We start from the raw sequence: 17656 nt of genomic DNA, 5'->3' as shown, positions 1-17656 counted from the left end.
GAGGCATGACCCCCATCCCTGGCTCCCCAGAGATCATCGGTCAGCGCGACTGTCAAGACTTGACAGACTTGACCTTGGGTGCTATCTAACAAAATGAAATTCAATGGTAAAAAAAGTAAGGTTCTACATTTAGGTAAGAAAAGCAAAATGCATAGGTACAGTATAGGTGGTACCTTGCTCAATAGTAGTAACTGTGTGAGGGATCTTGGAGTGCTAGTGGACAACCATTTAAATATGAGTCAGCAGTGTGCAGCAGCTGCCAAAAAAGCCAACACAATTCTACGCTGCATAAACCGAGGGATAGAATCAAGATCACGTGAAGTTTTAATACCACTTTATAATGTCTTGGTAAGGCCACGCTTGGAATACTGCATCCAGTTTTAGTCGCCACGATGTAAAAAAGATGTGGAGACTTTAGAAGGAGTGCAGAGAAGAGCAACAAAGATGGTTAGGGAACTGGAGGCTAAAACATATGAAGAACGGATGCACCAACTGTGTATGTCTAATTTAATGAAAAGAAGGACTGGGAGAGACATGATAGAAGTGTTCCAATATCTCAGGGGCTGCCACAAAGAAGAGGGAGTTAAGCTATTCTCCAAAGCACCTGAGGGTAGGACAAGAAGCAATGGGTAGAAACTAATCAAGAGGAGAAGCAACCTAGAACTAAGGAGAAATTTCCTGACACTTAGAACAATTAATAAGTGGAGCAACTTGCCTCCAGAAGTTGTGAATGCTCCAACACTGGAAGTTTTTAAGAAGCCATTGGATAACCATTTGTCTGAAGTGGTGTAGGGTTTCCTGCCTAGACAGGTGGTTAGACTAGAAGACCTCCAAGGTCCCTTCCAACTCTGTTATTCTATTCTATATTTCCAAATCTCACAGCAAGTCTGAAGGATACCAGAGTTGTTGGTATGAAAACACATTTAGAAATTAAAAAGAACCAGCAGAGGAACCATGTTTTCTCTTGGTTTTCCAGACAATGATCTGTCAAACTGACAAAGGAATTTCAATACTGTATTCTACTTTGAAATGGGTCAGAATGATATGCTTCTTCCAGACTGTCTGCAGTTGACAGGCTACTATAATTACCCATCTTTAAATGATCTATGCAAGCTTCCTTGGACTACTTGTCCAAAAAAATCTTTATTTAGGTGTCCTCCCTCTATAGCGCACTTTTTTTTATATCTAGCCCTAGTATTTAATACATTTATAAATCCCTGCCTGTTTTAGCATTGTTCATTTTCTTTAAATTTGATTCCCAGCACTATTCCATTATTAATCTTCCAGGCGTTTAATATTCTCTATACTTTACATGATATTTACAGTAGTTCTTGTACCTTTAATAGTTCTCTTGTAAACTTCAGAAATATAATGTGAGGAATGATATATTTGAATTAAGTTGAATCATTACATTATATTTCATTTGTTTTGTTTTGGTCCAGTAAATATTTACATTTTTTAAAAATTTTAATAGATTAATTCACTGCTGATTAATGGAGAGAAAGGGTATGTCGGATACGGTCATTTCTTTAAAGGAGCAGATTTGTCATTTGCAATATCTCAAATCTAAATTAATTTATTTAATCATTTGACTTTTATCCCACCTTTATTTAGAAAATAACTCAGGGGAGCAAACATTCATAATACTACTTCCTCCTCCTATTTTCTCCACAACAACTCTTTGAAGTAGGTTGGGCTGAAAGAGCACATCTGACCCAAAGAAATCCAGCTGGCTTTCATGCCTAAGATAGGACTAAAACTCACAGTCTCCTGGCTTTTAGGGCAGCCCCTGAACCACTGCATTAGATTGGCTCTCTTCATTCTTTTTATTCTTCCTTGAAAATCAGGCATTAACTGGCTAAAGGTTTATGTTATCTGCACAAATTGGCCCTTTCAAATGTTCTGTCCATCACTAGAGATTTGGTAGATAGAAAGCTGCAGTAAATTTAACAAAAAGATTTTATTAAATCCAAATGTAAATTAAGAACAAGAATAGTAATACACTGAATTTCGTTGTGCACTTAAGGTTGGATTTTCAGATAATAATTTTGCCACAGTTGCCATAAAATCTGGACTATTGGGTAATTTCACCCTTGACTGAAGGTATCAGAACATTTACATGCATAACAAACATGTAATGTGAACACATCTTGAAATGTGCCTAGATTATTTGTTTTCTCTAGATCATGATTACAAGAAATGCAGCCTGAGAGGATGTCCGGTGCAGTCTGCAATGCCTTTTTGCTCTCTGCCAAACTCCCCTCCCTGGCTTTTTTTTTTTTTTTTTTGGTACTATCTTGTGATGATCAAACAACTTTTTAAAATCAAAGTAATGTTTTAATTCAGTAGTTTAGAAATAGGAGGAGGTGCTTCTCTTTAGGACAAGAAGCAATTAGTGGGAAATTACCTGGAAATAAGAAATTTCCTGACAATAAGAACTGTTATTGCAGTGTCATATGATCACCTTTTGGGACATTCTGAAAAGCAAAGTCAATGGGGAAGCCAGATTTACTTAACAACCAATGGCTTTGGTTTTCAGAACGTCCCAAATGTTGATCACATAAATACAATAGCAGAGTTGGAAGAGACCTTGGAGGTCTTCTAGTCCAACCCCCTGCCTAGGCAGGAAACCCTATACCGTTTCAGACAAATGGCTATCCAACATCTTCTTAAAGTCTTCCAGTGTTGAGGCATTCACAACTTCTGGAGGCAAGCTGTTGCATTGATTTATTGTTCTGTCAGGAAATTTCTCCTCAGTTCTAAGTTGCTTCTCTCCTTGATTAGTTTCCACCCATTGCTTCTTGTTCTACCCTTAGGTGCCTTGGGGAATAGCTTGACTCCCTCTTCTTTGTGGCAACCCCTGAGATTGGAACACTGCTATCATGTCTCCCGTAGTCCTTCTTTCTATTAAACTAGACATACCCAATTCCTGCAACCGTTCTTCATATGTTTTAGTCTCCCCTAATCATCTTTGTTGCCGTTTTCTGCACTCTTTCTAGAGTCTCCACATCTTTTCTACATCGTGGTGACCAAAACTGAATGCAGTATTCCAAGCATGGCCTTACCAAGGCATTATAAAGTGGCATTAACACTTCACATGATCTTGATTCTATCCCTCTGTTTATGCAGCCTAGAACTGTGTTGGCTTTTTTGGCAGCTGCTGCACACTGCTGGCCCATATTTAAATGGTTGTCCACTAGGACTCCAAGATCCCTTTCACAGTTACTACTGTTGAGCAAGGTACCACCTATACTGTACCTATGCATTTTGCTTTTCTTACCTAAATGTAGAACCTTACTCTTGACTTAACTGTGGCATGACTTAACTGTGGCAAGAAGGATCATAAAATGGGGCAAAATTCCCTTAAAATCTGTCTTGCTTAACAACAGAAATTGTAGTCATTTGTCTAGGACTACCAATAGTATAGTATAGTATACCTAGCCTAGCATAGGGAATGGGAATTGAATTAATGATGTTATGATCTGGTTTGCATTCTGCCTTAGTGGCACAGGTTGTCCATCCTAGATATTAGAGATAGAACACCTTCATCTAGAAATGATTTTAGTAAGTTGATAGAAGTTGTGTAGTAACATAGCAACTCAAACAGTGAAACTGATATGTATACTTGCATAATAAATGCTTGACTATGGGAATAGTATTGTGGTTGTTTTATTAAATTTAACAATGAGAAGCAGTATTTTGTTTTTATTCTTTTGTTAAATGTTTTCACAGGAACATTTCGTCAGTCTGGATGATCCAGCATTGGAAGTTGGGCATCACGCTCTGCTTAAACAAGAGCAAACAAAGATCACTTGGTTTGAGAGGCAAGCAGAAGAATTCCTCCATGAAGTCTTTTATCGAAAAGGTTGGACTTAATAAAAAAGAAATATTTAATGTATTGGTTCAATTCATTAATTTTTAATATTTATTTTGCAATAGTAAAATATTTGGTGCCTCCCCTCTGCTTATCAATTGTCAGTGCTATCCCAATAGTCTTCCTGGTTTCCAACTTTTTCAATCTCTATGCTTCCCTTCCCCTCTTTCTTTCCTCTGCTTTCTCTGACCCAATGTAGCATATTTTATTGGCCTGCACATTCCCCGATCTTCCAAGTGCCTTCCTTTCCTCTGCTCTCTCATCTACTACTTAGTGTTAATGTGGTGACATATCTCTGTCCCTCATCTTCCCATTGTCTTCCCATTTATCTGTCCTCTCAGCTTCTGCAATGTCCTAGTATGGCGTATTTCATCAATTCTTTTGGATAAAATTATTTGATCACAGAGATTTAATGTCTGAATAAATTGGTAGTTCCTGACCATGTTTCTGTCTGTCTCAACCTTCAACGCTGCCCTTCATCTTCGGGGAACACATAATTTTTTGACTGAACCAAAGTACTACTGTAGTTTTGCTTTTTCTTTGTTCTTCAAATTACTTCCTTTGTGTTTCACTTATGATAAAGCATATATAGATAACCCACAGGATATTTGCAACACTTGAATATAGTTACTGCATTTCTGTTCATTTTTCCACATTGCCCAGTTCGTTAGTTAAAAGCAAGGCATAAGCAGCCATTTGGGAGCAGGAATAAAGAAATGGATAAAGGTTTTCTGTTTGAATGTTGAATTAGTGTATGGAGGAGTATGAAAATGTGCATATATTTTTATGGACTGTTGAACATGTGTGAGTTGCCGAAATTTCCCAATCTATCCTGTCTAGGATGAAGAGAAAGTTGAGTATTGTTTATGTCTGTCTTCCATTATCACTGACCTATGTTATTCCATCACTGAAATTCTTTTCTTATTTATGACCCTTATTTATCACAGCCTGCTTTCCTCCCTCATCCGTCCACAAGTGCCTTGTTTTAGTTGATAGCATTATGTGAGGTTTTAGCATGCAGATTCACAAATTAATAAATATTGCACAAACTGATTTGGTCTTACTCATCCAAACACTCCATAGAATTCCTGGTGCAATTTTTTTTTACAAAATAGAAATATACTATAAACTGAATATTTGTTTGGGTCTATTTGTGGTATTACATAGAGCCAGTTTGGTTTAATAGTTAAGGCACCAGACTAGAAAGCATGAAACTGCAAGTTCTTATTCCTAAAAACTAGCTGGATAACTTTGGGCCAGTCTCTCTTTCTCAACCCATGGCATCAGAATCAGGCAATTCCATCTCAACCAACGGATCAAGATTCAATTCTGAAAAAAGTGCATGCATTTTTCCTACACTTCGGGAAAAAATACTAGGGGGGGAGGGGAAATGGCATTTCCTATTTTGCATACCAAAATGCTTAATCTGCTTTGTTTTCTGAAAAAGAAGTAAAGTAATTCTTGGTTAATGTCCACTCATGCAGTGACCAATCAGAGTTATAACAGCACTCAACGAAGAGGAGTTATGGGTCCTCATAGTTACAGCTGTTGCAGCATTCCCATGGTCACATGATTGTGATTCAGGTGTTCAGTAAACGGCTTGTAAGTACAACATTACAGCATCCCACTTTCACATGATTTCCATTTGCAACCTTTACTGCTGTCTTCCAACAAGCATAGTCAATGGGGAAATTGTCAGGAGGTTCCAAATGACAATGTTGTGACTGCGGGATCCTCGTTAGGATTGCCTAAGGACAGCAACTAGAACTGCTGCAGCTACCATCATAAGTTGGCACAGTCATATGACATTGCATCTTATGACTGTGTTGCTTAGTGAGACAGTTTCTGGTCACAATTGCCATTAGTTAGCAAGGATTACTTGTATTTCCAAGTTCTGCTTATAATAATGTGAGAGGTTGAAATATATACTTATTTAAGACCCACCTTACTTGTTTTCTGATAAATTCCTAGTAGTATTTTCAAGCCTTTAACAAGATACAATGAAACTTGTTTTTGTTGCTGGTATTGCTGCTATGTTTTTATCACATATATGTTTGTTTATTTAACTGTAATTTTGTTGTACAGAGTTGAAATTTATAAATGTATATAAAAAAACAGTAAAAAATAAAATACTGAAAATAATGGGATTGTTAAATGATTGATTTGGCAAAATTGTGACGTTAACTTGACTACGAGGTAGCAGCACTAATGAATGTCCCTCTTAAATGTTAATAAGAAATAAAAATAATTTGTAGGATTACAAGTATCCTTGACTTATGAGTATAATAGAGCCCAACATTTCTGTCATATCATGAAAGTCATAAGTCGAGGCACTTTGTAAATCACCCAATTTTCTGACTTTTTTTACAGAAGTCATTAAGTGAATGTGAAATTTGTAAAGAAAACCCATTGTTTGCAATGGGTATTTTATGCTGTAAACTGCAAGTAAACGCCCATTTCTATTAAACAGCATTGTAAATTTTGGTCACTTGACCCATGGGAATTGCAAATGGCTATAAATGCAGCCCATTTGCCGAGAACCCAAAATGCAGTCATGTGCCTGTTGGAACTTCGAATGCGGATTATAAGTATCTTTTGGAGTACCTTTCGCAGCCATTCAAACATAAGTACCTTATGTTTGAATGGCTGCGAAGCGACTGGTTGTAAGTCGAGGACTACCAGTACTAATAACAATAGCTTTTACTTAGCACATTTCAAGTATTCACAGCTTATATATTATGTCAGTTATCCTTATGACAGCTCATTAAGTGGGCAAGTCTGGCTAATTCAATCCAGCAGGGTTCAATCCATCAATCATTTCCAGATTCTTTTTTTTATTTAAAATTTTATTAATTTATCAGAATATAAAATACAAAGAAAGTGAAAATATTGGGAGACTAAGGGCGGGAGAAGGAAGAAGGAGAAGAAGAAAAAAGGCGTTGATTTCCGACTCTTTTTAGCACAGTAGAAGAAAATAACTTTTCAGCTTCAACCTTTTACTTTTACACAATATACAGTACTGTGCAAAAGTTGTAGGCAGGTGTGAAAAAATGCTGTAAACAAAGAATGCTTTCAGAAACATAAATAATAATTGTTTATTTTTGTCAATTTTCAAAATGCAAAGTGAGCGAACAAAAGAAAAATCTAAATCAAATCAATATTTGGTGTGACCACCCTTTGCTTTCAAAACAGCAGCAATTCTGCTAGGTACACTTGCACACAGTTTTTGAAGGAACTCGGCTGGTAGGTTGTTCCAAACATCTTGGAGAACTACCACAGATCTTCTGTGGATGTAGGCTTTCTCACATCCTTCTGTCTCTTCATGTAATCCCAGATGATGTTGAGATCAGGGCTCAGTGGGGGGCCATGCCATCACTTCCAGTACTTCTTGTTCTTCTTTATGCTGAAGATAGTTCTTAATGACTTTGGCCGTATGTTTGGGATCGTTGTCCTGCTGCAGAATAAATTTGGGGCCAATCATACACCTCCCTGATGGTATTGCATGATGGATAAGTATCTGCCTGTATTTCTCAGCATTGAGAACACCATTAATCCTGGCCAAATCTCCCAACTCCATTTGCAGAAATGCAGCCCCAAACGTTCAAGGTACCTCCACCATGCTTCACTGTTGCCTGCAGACACTCATTATTGTACCGCTCTCCAGCCCTTCAACAAACAAACTGCCTTCTGCTACAGCCAAATATTTCAAATTTGGACTCATCAGTCCAGAACACCTGCTGCCATTTTTCTGCACCCCAGTTCCTATGTTTTCGTGCATACTTTAGTCGCTTGGCCTTGTTCCCACGTTGGAGGTATGGCTTTTTGGCTGCAACTCTTCCATGAAGACCACTTCTGGCCAGACTTCTCCGGACAAGTAGATGGGTGTACCTGGGTCCCACCGGTTTCTGCCAATTCTGAGCTGATGGCACTGCTGGACATCTTCCGATTTCGAAGGGTAATAAGCTTGATGTGTCTTTCCATCTGCTGCACTAAGTTTCCTTGGCCGACCACTGTGTCTACGATCCTCAACGTTGCCCGTTTCTTTGTGCTTCTTCAAAAGAGCTTGAACAGCACATCTTGAAACCCAAGTCTGCTTTGAAATCTGTCTGGGAGAGACCTTGTTGATGCAGTATAACTACCTGTGTCTTGTTGCTGTGTTCAATCTTGCCATGACATGAAACGGTCTTTCACAACCTCACCTTGGTAGCAGAGTTTGGCTGTTCCTCATCCTGTTTTACGCCTCCTACACAGCTGTTTCTGTTTCAGTTCATGACTGGGTTTCAACTTACGTGTGACATTGATGATCATTAGCACCTGTTTGGTATAATTGGTTGATCATACACCTGACTATAATCCTGCAAAATCCCTGACTTTGTGCAAGTGTACCTATGAGAATTGATGCTGGTTTGAAGGCAAAGGGTGATTACACCAAGTATTGATTTGATTTAGATTTTTCTTTTGTTCGCTCACTTTGCATTTTGAAAATGGACAAAAATAAACAATCATTATTTATATGTCTGAAAGCATTCTTTGTTTACAGCCTAAAACTTTTGCACAGTACTGTATATTAGCCATTTCTATAACAACAAATATATCTAATCAGCAAAACCAAATCAAAGTCTCATTTTTTTTCATCACAAGCACAAAATCCAGAAGCAATTTTCAAATGGAAACAAAATTAGATATGTTCTTTTCTTTGACTAAAGCAATCAATTTAACCATCTCTACTTTTTTTCCTATGGGAGATGATATATATTTCTGTTTATACTTATTAGTGTTTATAAACTGTCATCAATTATATTAAAATTTTCTACACTGTCTCAGCTTGTTTAACCGTAAAGGGGAAACACCTTTTTAACATCAATTTTCAAGTGTTAAACTTTTATTTAAAAATATTTCTAAAATCAATAATTTCTAATGCATATTTTTTTATTTCTTCCTAACATTCATACTTTCAAATTCAATAATATTTTACAAACTTTAGGAATTACTGAAGCATTTTATATATAAAAAACATTTTCAGACCCTCTTTATGAGCACAAAACTGCATCAGAGCTTTTTTTCAATTACATATATCAGACTTGTAAAAATTCATCTTAAGTCCAATTAACTCATTAAATGTAAGTCACTCCATCCAGCTTATCCTTATAAATCTTTCTTCTCTGAAGTGTCTATCAAGTCTCTTTTTCTCAAGGAGTTCTCAACTTTGTTAATATCCATGAAGAAAACGCTCCAAATTTGCCCTCTTGAGAGTTTTGGATTTGCTTGAGACATTATCCCATGAGCCTTTGGCATATAGCGATATGACCACATGACCACAGAAAATGTCTTTGGACAATGCTGTTTCTCTTGGCCAAGAAACGAAGATGAGCACTGTGCCCCCTAGAGTTGGACATGACTGGACGGGGAAACCTTTACCTTGTTTCAGTTGTGCTAAGAGGGTAGTATTTAAACCATCATCATAACAAAGATTGTCATTAGATTTGTATTCCAAAGTTACAGTTAAATCCTTTACGTTGTCAGATATTTGTGAAATTGCCTCATGAGTTATAGAAGTTTTCAGTCCTTTTGATTAAACAGTATCATCTATTGTGATCCCAGAAATGTGCCTGACCTTGTGGAATGAGATTCCTCCTCCAATCCAGGTGCCCCCCCTTCTCTGTTGTCATTACAGGGTGTTTTGAAGACCTGGCTCTTCATTCAGAGTTTAAGCTAGGGTAGTTGCAACCCTTTGCAGGGTTGGCCAGATTTGCCATCTTGTTCATTGTTTTTATCTGGATTGCATATTATTGTTTGTTTTTACTCTGTGAGCCACCTACAATCAACGGATATCAGGGAGTGTCCAGATCAAGTGAACAATAAAAAATTTGTCAGTCTTAAGCTGGCATTTTAAAATCATTGAACATGAATCTAAAAATATTTGGAGGTAGATTATAAATATAGAATCCAGATTTTAATTTTTTTTTCTCAGTATTACTATTTCAAATTTTATGTGTTTTAGGTAGTCCCAGGGTCTCAGACCCCAACATTCCCTTAGTGGCCCGCGAGATCATGCAGCGGATGATCCGGCAATTTGCTGCTGAATATACCTCAAAAACTAGCTCTACTCAGGACTCCAGTTCGCCCAATAGCACAAAGAACCAAAGCCTGCTGAAAGCATCTCCGGTTGCCTCATCCACTGCAGGTGCAAGAGCTCAAAATCCCGTGCTCAGCAAACTTCTCATGGCTGACCAGGACTCACCCTTGGACCTCACTGTCAGAAAGTCACAGTTGGACCCTAGTGAACAAGGTATGCATGCCACATTTCTGCCTTGTTTTTTGCAGGTAGTTACAATATGTTAATCATGAATTGTTAAATGAATGGAAGAATAAGTTATGATTGTGAGATTTGGGAAATGGTTGCCCCAGCAGATTGGCCCATGGTACATAAGATCTCAAATTCTGCTCTCTTCCCCCAAATCTTTGAATGAGATGGCTATATTGGGAAAGCTGTTTCTGCCTTGTCATTCAATGTTGAAAGCATTGAAGATCTATGTAATGTCAGAGATGAAACCACATTTCAAAATACCAGAACCTCTGCTGAACTTTAGAAATAATGATTTTTTTTCATTCCATATGCTTCTGCAATCTAATAGTTTTCTTTTCATGTTGATGGTAATAGTTATATTTATGCAGTAGCTGGCCCCGATTAATATTTATCTGTAGCTTTGCCTATACTCCTTTTAAAAGTAAAACTTCATTTTTATGACAAATTGGGCATGTAAACAATTTTTTAAAATTGTGAATGAAGTAAAACTTCATTTTTATGACAAATTGGGCTTGTAAACAGTTTTTTAAAATTGTGAATGAAGTAAAACTTCATTTTTATGACAAATTTGGGCATGTAAACAATTTTTTAAAATTTATTTGTTTATTGATGAAATTTGTATGGTGCCCAAATTCATAACACCTCTTCGCTGTGAAACAGTTTGAAAGAGTACATATCTTAGAGGCCATAGATCTCTGGAGAGATGCTATTCCAGATGGTATGCACTGCAACAGAAAAGGCTCACTTCCTAGATCCTATAATGACATTGTTTAATCAATGGAATCCAATGCATGCCAACATTATCAAATTGAATACAATTGGCAGACATCAACAGAAGACAGATGATAGACACTATGCCACTGAATAGCTTTATAGATAATAACCAGCACCTTGAATTGTATTCTGAGGCTTACTTGTAACCAGGATAGCTCAGAAAGCAAAGCGGTTACATGGACATACAGTGGCATGCCCATAGTTCCCCATGCTATCACATTCTGAACCATCTGCAACTTCCAATTTGGTCTTTAGCGGCAGCTCCCCATAGAGTGCATTAAAATAGTCCACATGTCAAGTGATCAGAGTTTGAATATTGTTACAAGGCCCTCTTGATCCAGAAACTGGTGCAATTGATGTACAAGATGAATCTGTGTAAACACTTTCCTGATCACAGTTATCAATTGCTTTTCCAAGTAGGAGCTCTGAGTCTAGAAAGACGTTTGAATTGCTTGACTAGCAAAGTGCAATGCCATTCAGAACTAAAGATGGAAAGTCTCCTGTTCCATTGATTCAAATACCCACAGTTGCTTGGTCTTTCTAGGACTCCGCCTGAATCTGTTTCTCCCCATCCATACCTCCAGCCTCTAGGCACCTTGATCTCTTCCACTGGTCTCACACTGATATTAAAGAAGGGTCAGAGATTAAGTCCTGTGACAGTCTGAATGTCAGAAAGCCGACAATCACTTCGTTCTCTATTTTTACTTTGGGCAAAAGGTGCAAGGTAGTTGAAGCAATGTTTTTCTTTCAGAATATTTAGATTGAGAAAACCCTTGCTTGAAATTTCATAAGTAAGATGTTTCCTTACTTATGGTTTCCTACTCCTAGTCTAGTTAAGGAATACTATTTTTAACATTCCAGAAATGGCTGAATAAAACACAAGGAAGAAGCAGAAGCAGCAAGGGTAGAGACATGTGAAGAACAAGTGTTATAATGCCATATTGTGGAGACTGATAAAGATAAAGACAAGTTTTATTTCCTGAGTATTGGGTTAGATTGAGAGCAAAATGCAAGTGAATGTACATTGAACTTGAGAAAGGACATAATGAAAATCTTCAGTTTTTAGGCTGAGTTTAGGCTGAGGGAGAGTGTCAGAGAAGCAGACTTTGTGTTTGTGTTACAATTTACAGTATATTCACCCAATTCTCAGAAAATCTTGAGTAGCTTACAGTAGAAATATACCATAGTAAACTTATAAATTGTATCAATTTACTTTTTTACTTAATCTGATGTGAAACAGTTTGGAAATAGCTTGGTCATACACATTCCCAAATGCTTTCCTGAAGACCTGCATTTTTAAAGCTCTCTGAAAATGCTGGACGGTGTGGATGGTTGCATATCTGGTGATACAGTGTTCCAAAGCCATTACTGAGAAGGAGGTGAATCTCCAGTCCCTGAAGTTGGCTCTCCTGCAATGATGGGATCCTCCACAAATACTTTTCCTACTGTTTTTCCCTGAAAACACAACAGGGTCTTCTATTTTTTGACCCACAAAATATGGCTTTAGGCTTATTAGAGGGAGAGGGCTTATTGTTTTGGGGTTGCCGGGCGGCTCCTCCCTTGCGACCGGGCTCCCAAAGAGCCGGGCACAACCTCAGGGGCGAAACAGCCATGAGGTGACCATGCTCACGAGCAGCCACCCAGCAAACCCCTCTCCAGCCAGGCAGAGCACCATTCACTGACCTAGGGAGTATCCCTAAGGCACCAAGTCATGTGGCACTCTGCCCGCCCCCCAGCTCCTGCAATTTGGCACATACAGGATACCCCCTAGGTCAGTGCATGGAGCTCTGCCTGGCTGGAGAGGGGTTGCGCAAGCGCCTGCTCCGCCCTCAGCTTTCATGCTGAATCTTCCAGGTAGACTTGAAATGGCAGCTCAATGTAGAGCACATTAGAAGAATACAGCTGAGTGACGAGAAGGACATAAGTGACTATAAGTAGGGCCACCTGATCCAGGAAAAGTGATAGGAAAGAATGTTAAGAGCAATGTACTGTTGCTCTTCCTTGAGAGAGAAACTGAAGATTTTAATTGACCATCTGGTGATATTAACAAATTATATATTTATATAAATAAATCATTATCCATTCTTTCACTTCTTGCAGTTACGTGACTGATTAAAAAAACATTCACTAAAAACATTTCATGTACCTTTATGTACCTGTTTTTGAGTATTTTTGTGTGCTTTTCACATGTACAAAATTGAGGATGGGCTTTTGTGCATGCACAGAGATTGTTTTTCAAGGTTTTGTTATCCATTGTTTTGCTATCTATGGATAGGCTGGAATGAAACCCCTTGAAAAGTCATTGCCTACTTAGTAATCACCCCCACCATTTGCAGATGTCAGAGGCAAAGTATGTATTGCTAAGATGATGTGAGTTTCTTTTAACTACCAATTGTTTGAGTAATTATTAGATCAGAACACATTGACAGTATAAAAGTTTGTGAGTGTTACTTAGCTATGTAAGAAAAAATCTGCAATAAGCTTCTTCATTAGTGTGCTAAAGATAGTGGTTGGTTTGAGTGGATGTCACTTAGCATAGCAACAATTTTGATCTGAATTGGTTAGAAAATGAAAAGCTTGAATTTTTACTCTATTTCACAAAGCAAAACTTGCAAACATAATCTTAGATGTGGACATTTATAACTACAGTAATAGAAGGGTGCATTTTGAGTGGATGTAGAGATTCATTACTCAGATAATTATTATTCCCTCTTATTGCTTCTTTAGTTTGTAATAGGTTTTTTTTAAACAAAGTTATGCATTTCTTAAAAGTTATTATTCCTAACTTAGCATTCCCAGGAGATTTTCCATGGACTTAGTTTAGAGAAGTGTGTTTCACTACTTGTGAAAATCCTAGAAAAAAGAATCAAGCAGTGGATTTGCAAGCACTTAGGAAGGAGCTATATGATTTCTATAACCATCATTTCATTTAAATAAAGGTTATAGTAAACAAATCATAATGGGTTTTTCCCTTTTGACAAAGTGATTAAATCCATAGATCAAGAGAATGCTATGGATGTAATGTATCTAGACGTCAGTAGGACATTCAGTGAAGTTGATCAGAGCCACCTTCTTAATAAAATAGAACAATGTGGGATGGGTGGTCCCACTACTAAATGAATTTGCAATTGATTGAACAACTGTACCTGATGTGTGGCCCTTAATTGATATACATCTAAGTGGAGTAAGGAATGCAATAAGATAATTCAGGATTTATAATGGATCAAGTGCTCTTTAAGATATTTATAAATTACTTAGAAGTAGTGATGCTGAGTAAATTTACAGATATTACAAATTTGGGGTCAGCAAAGGATTGCCAATGCCTCAAAAGACAAACTCAGAATTCAAAAGGATCTTAATAGACTTGAACATTGAACCAACAAAATGCAGTTCAGTGGTAAGAAATGTACTGTTCTGAAATTATATAGAAAATGCAAAATATAGAGATACAAGATAAATGGTACCTGGCTCAGTAGTTGTACCTGTGAGAAGGACTGCATTAAATATGAACTGCTACAGCTACCAAGAGTAAATTCAATTTTTCGTAGTATAAGATGCACCCCCCCCCCCCAAGAGAGGGTGAAAATCTGGGTGCGTCCGAATGTAGCCGCCTGGGTTGTCTGGAGAAGGGGGAGGTGAAGTGGGCACTGCGCAGGAGGTGAGGCATAAGACAAGGTGGCTCGCCACTTGGACTCCCGCTTCTCCAGGCAACCCAGTCGGAGGGCAGTCGGCTTCTGCTCCTGGCCCAGGAGATGGATCTGGCCAGGAGGAATACAAGCCCCATTTTTACAATCAGGGAGGAAATAAAGAATTTCAGGCACCGGGCCATCCCTGCAGCCTGGAACCACCCGCCACCTGAAATGCTCTTTTTCCTCCCCAATTGCAAAAATGGGACTTGCATTGCTCCTGGCCAGATCCATCTCCCGGGCCAGGAGTAGAAGCTGACTGCCCTCTGACTGGTTGTCTGGAGAAGGAGGAGGCTGAGCAGCAAGCCACCTTGCCTTACACCTCTTACACCTGTCCCTTCTCAGATGGTTCCAGGAAGCCGAGATCACACTGCCGCCTGAAAACGCTGTTATTGCGTTATCTGTCATGCAGTGCTATTACTATTGCTGCTATTGTGCCCAGCTACTGTATCTCTGCTGCATGACAAATCCGGGCAGATTTGGGGGAAGGAGTGGATGGAAGAGGACCAATCTCCTCTCCATGAAGGCTTTTCTCAGGACGCTAGATCTCCACTTTCTCTCTGGAAAAAGCTATTGGCATCGTTGGGATTTGGGCTACTGAAAGAAGCACAGGATGGAAAGGAAACTTTGGAATCTGGTAGGTGCCAGGCTCCAGGGAGACTCCCAACCTGGCGCTCCCACATTCTGAAGTTTCCTTTTCATTCCACATTTCTTTCACTAGCCAAAATCCCAACGATGCTAATAGCTTTTTCCAGAGAGAAAGTGGAGATCCAGCGTCCTGAGAAAAGTTTTCGTGCAGAGGAGATTGGTCCCCTTCCTTTGCTGCACTCCCCACCCCAATCCCCCTGGATCTGTTACACAGAAAAGAGATACGGTAGCTGAGCTCAATAGCAGCAGTAGCAATAAGCACTGCATGACAGTTCCGGAGGGATTGGGGTGGGGGATGGAGCATGGGAAGAGGACCAATTTCCTCTACATGAAGGCTTTTCTCGGGATGCTAGATCTCCACTTTGTCTCTGGAAAAAGCTATTGACATTGTCGGAATCTTGGCTACTGAAAGAAGCGCAGGATGGAAAGGAAACTTTTGGAATGCGGCAAGTGCCAGGCTCCAGGGAGACTCCCGACCCGGTGCTTCTGCATTCCGAAGTTTCCTTTCCATCCTGCACTTCTTCCATTAGCCAAAATCCCAACAATGCCAATAGCTTTTTCCGGAGAGAAAGTGGAGATCTAGCATCCTGAGAAAAGTCTTCATGCAAAGGAGATTGGTCCTCTTCCCTCACTGCACCTCCCACCCCAATCCCCCCAAATCTGTCATGCAGTGCTTATGCTACCACTGCTATTGTGCCCCCTACCATATCTCTTTGCTGCATGACAGATCCGTGCAGATTTGGCTAGTGGAAGAAGTGTGGGATGGAAAGGAAACTTTGAAATGCAGGTGCCCTGGTTCGGGAGTCTCCCTGGAGCCTGGCACCTGCTTTGCCCCAAGACTAAGGAAGCGGGGTTACGAAGAGGGTTGTGAAAAAGCCTGGTTGTTCAAGGAGGCAGCCTTGCAGGGTCATTTCCTTTATGCTTCCCTTTTGCTGCTCAGGCGCCGCTGCGAGGAACCATTAATCCAAATTGAAGGGATCACCACCCCTCCTCATCCAATGGACCATTCCCAGTCAAGCACAGCAGCAGCCATTCAGCACCCCCCGCATGTCTTTCTCTCCTCACTGAAGAGAAGAAGTGAACCGACTGCCGCTCCTTGGGCCAAGTGGCTCACCGTCATTGCCAGTCTGAGGGCAGGGAGGGAAAAATAAAGCGCGGAGAGAGATATTTAGTCCTGCCCTGCCATGGAGGGGTAGAGAAAAGTGGATTTGAGATCAATAAAAGCCTTACTCTTAAGAAGATCAAGCCCCACGCGTCACATTTGTGCCCTCCCCGGCCCCCAGAAGCACTTTGCAGGCCTCCCAAACCCTCTGCATGCCCCATTTTTCACGAAAAACGGGGCCTGCAGAGGGTTTGGGATGCCTGCAGAGTGTTTCTGGGAGCCGGGGAGGGCAAAAACGTTTTTTTAAAATGGGTGCTCCATTGCTGGTTTGACAGCCATTTGTCTAAGATGGTCCAAGGATTCCTGCACTTGGCAAGTCGGACTAGAACTTCTCCAAGGTTCTTTTAAACCTATGATTCTATGCTTCTAAGTAATTTTAATTGAAAATCATATGGGGAAGAATGGTTAGCCAATCTCCATGTCTAAAATCTCAAAATATTTTCCATATCTTTCTAGGATGTAGCCTGCTCATGTAGACCTTGCACAATTAACATTTTTGGCTAGAAATATTTATACTAATTGAAAAGCTTTTCATCTTTGCTAGCAAAAATATTGGAAGACTTAGCTTTTGGATTTTTTTGGCTAAACTTTAGCATATGTTACAAACAATATAAATAAAAATACTTATTGATGTGCTACGATACTTTAGTGCGAAGGTCAGGAAGAGTCATTGAATTGAACCTAGATTAACAAGTTACGACCTTAATAGGTTTTCAAATATGTGTTTGGTTTTCCCATTCTTTCCCATTCTCAAATTACACTCATGTTGTTACAGACGGAGTACTTGATCTGTCCACTAAGAAAAGTCCATGTGCAGGCAACGCCTCCTTGAGCCATTCACCTGGCTGCTCTGCTACTCCTGGGAATGGGTAAGAGAAATTCTTAATATTTTTGCTCACACCTAATGTTTGGGGGTATAATTGAAGTCAACTGCTTGTGATAGGTTGAGTTTTTAATTTTTTGATTATTAATTAATTTAATTTCTTATTTCCAATGTTCAACTATAAATCCAAGGGAAATAATCAGTCTTTCTGTTGAATATAGACATTGGTTTTTTTAGCTTTTAAAGTCTAAATTTATATCCAATGATTAACACCCATAGATTTGATGCAAAAGCACTTAGGCCATTATTATGCTTAAAAACCTACCAAGAATTGTGTGAAGCACTAGTTGTGTGAACTTTGACTTGAAGCTGTATAAATTAC

At 39.1% G+C, this 17656-nt stretch overlaps 1 protein-coding gene across 3 annotated transcripts in view; it reads left to right on the top strand.

Moving 5' to 3' along the window:
* LCOR (ligand dependent nuclear receptor corepressor) overlaps positions 1–17656 on the top strand; it is a 92883-nt gene that overhangs the window by 37034 nt on the left and 38193 nt on the right. For 2 of the 3 annotated variants that reach the window (XM_087725714.1, XM_087725715.1), the window contains exons 4-6: positions 3733–3865; positions 9876–10163; positions 17227–17320. In XM_087725714.1, coding sequence (XP_087581840.1) covers positions 3733–3865; positions 9876–10163; positions 17227–17320 — 515 coding nt within the window. Of the gene's footprint in view, positions 1–3732; positions 3866–5389; positions 5477–9875; positions 10164–17226; positions 17321–17656 lie in introns of those variants that run through there. The other variant, XM_014071120.2, reaches the window with a different exon arrangement.

This window comes from Thamnophis sirtalis, unplaced genomic scaffold, assembly GCF_051295495.1.
Source record: "Thamnophis sirtalis isolate CommonGarterSnake01/CBP01778 unplaced genomic scaffold, rThaSir2_p1.2 scaffold_11, whole genome shotgun sequence".
In the NCBI taxonomy this organism is placed as follows: Eukaryota; Metazoa; Chordata; class Lepidosauria; order Squamata; family Natricidae; genus Thamnophis; species Thamnophis sirtalis.
This window is presented reverse-complemented; position numbering and strand designations above follow the sequence as displayed.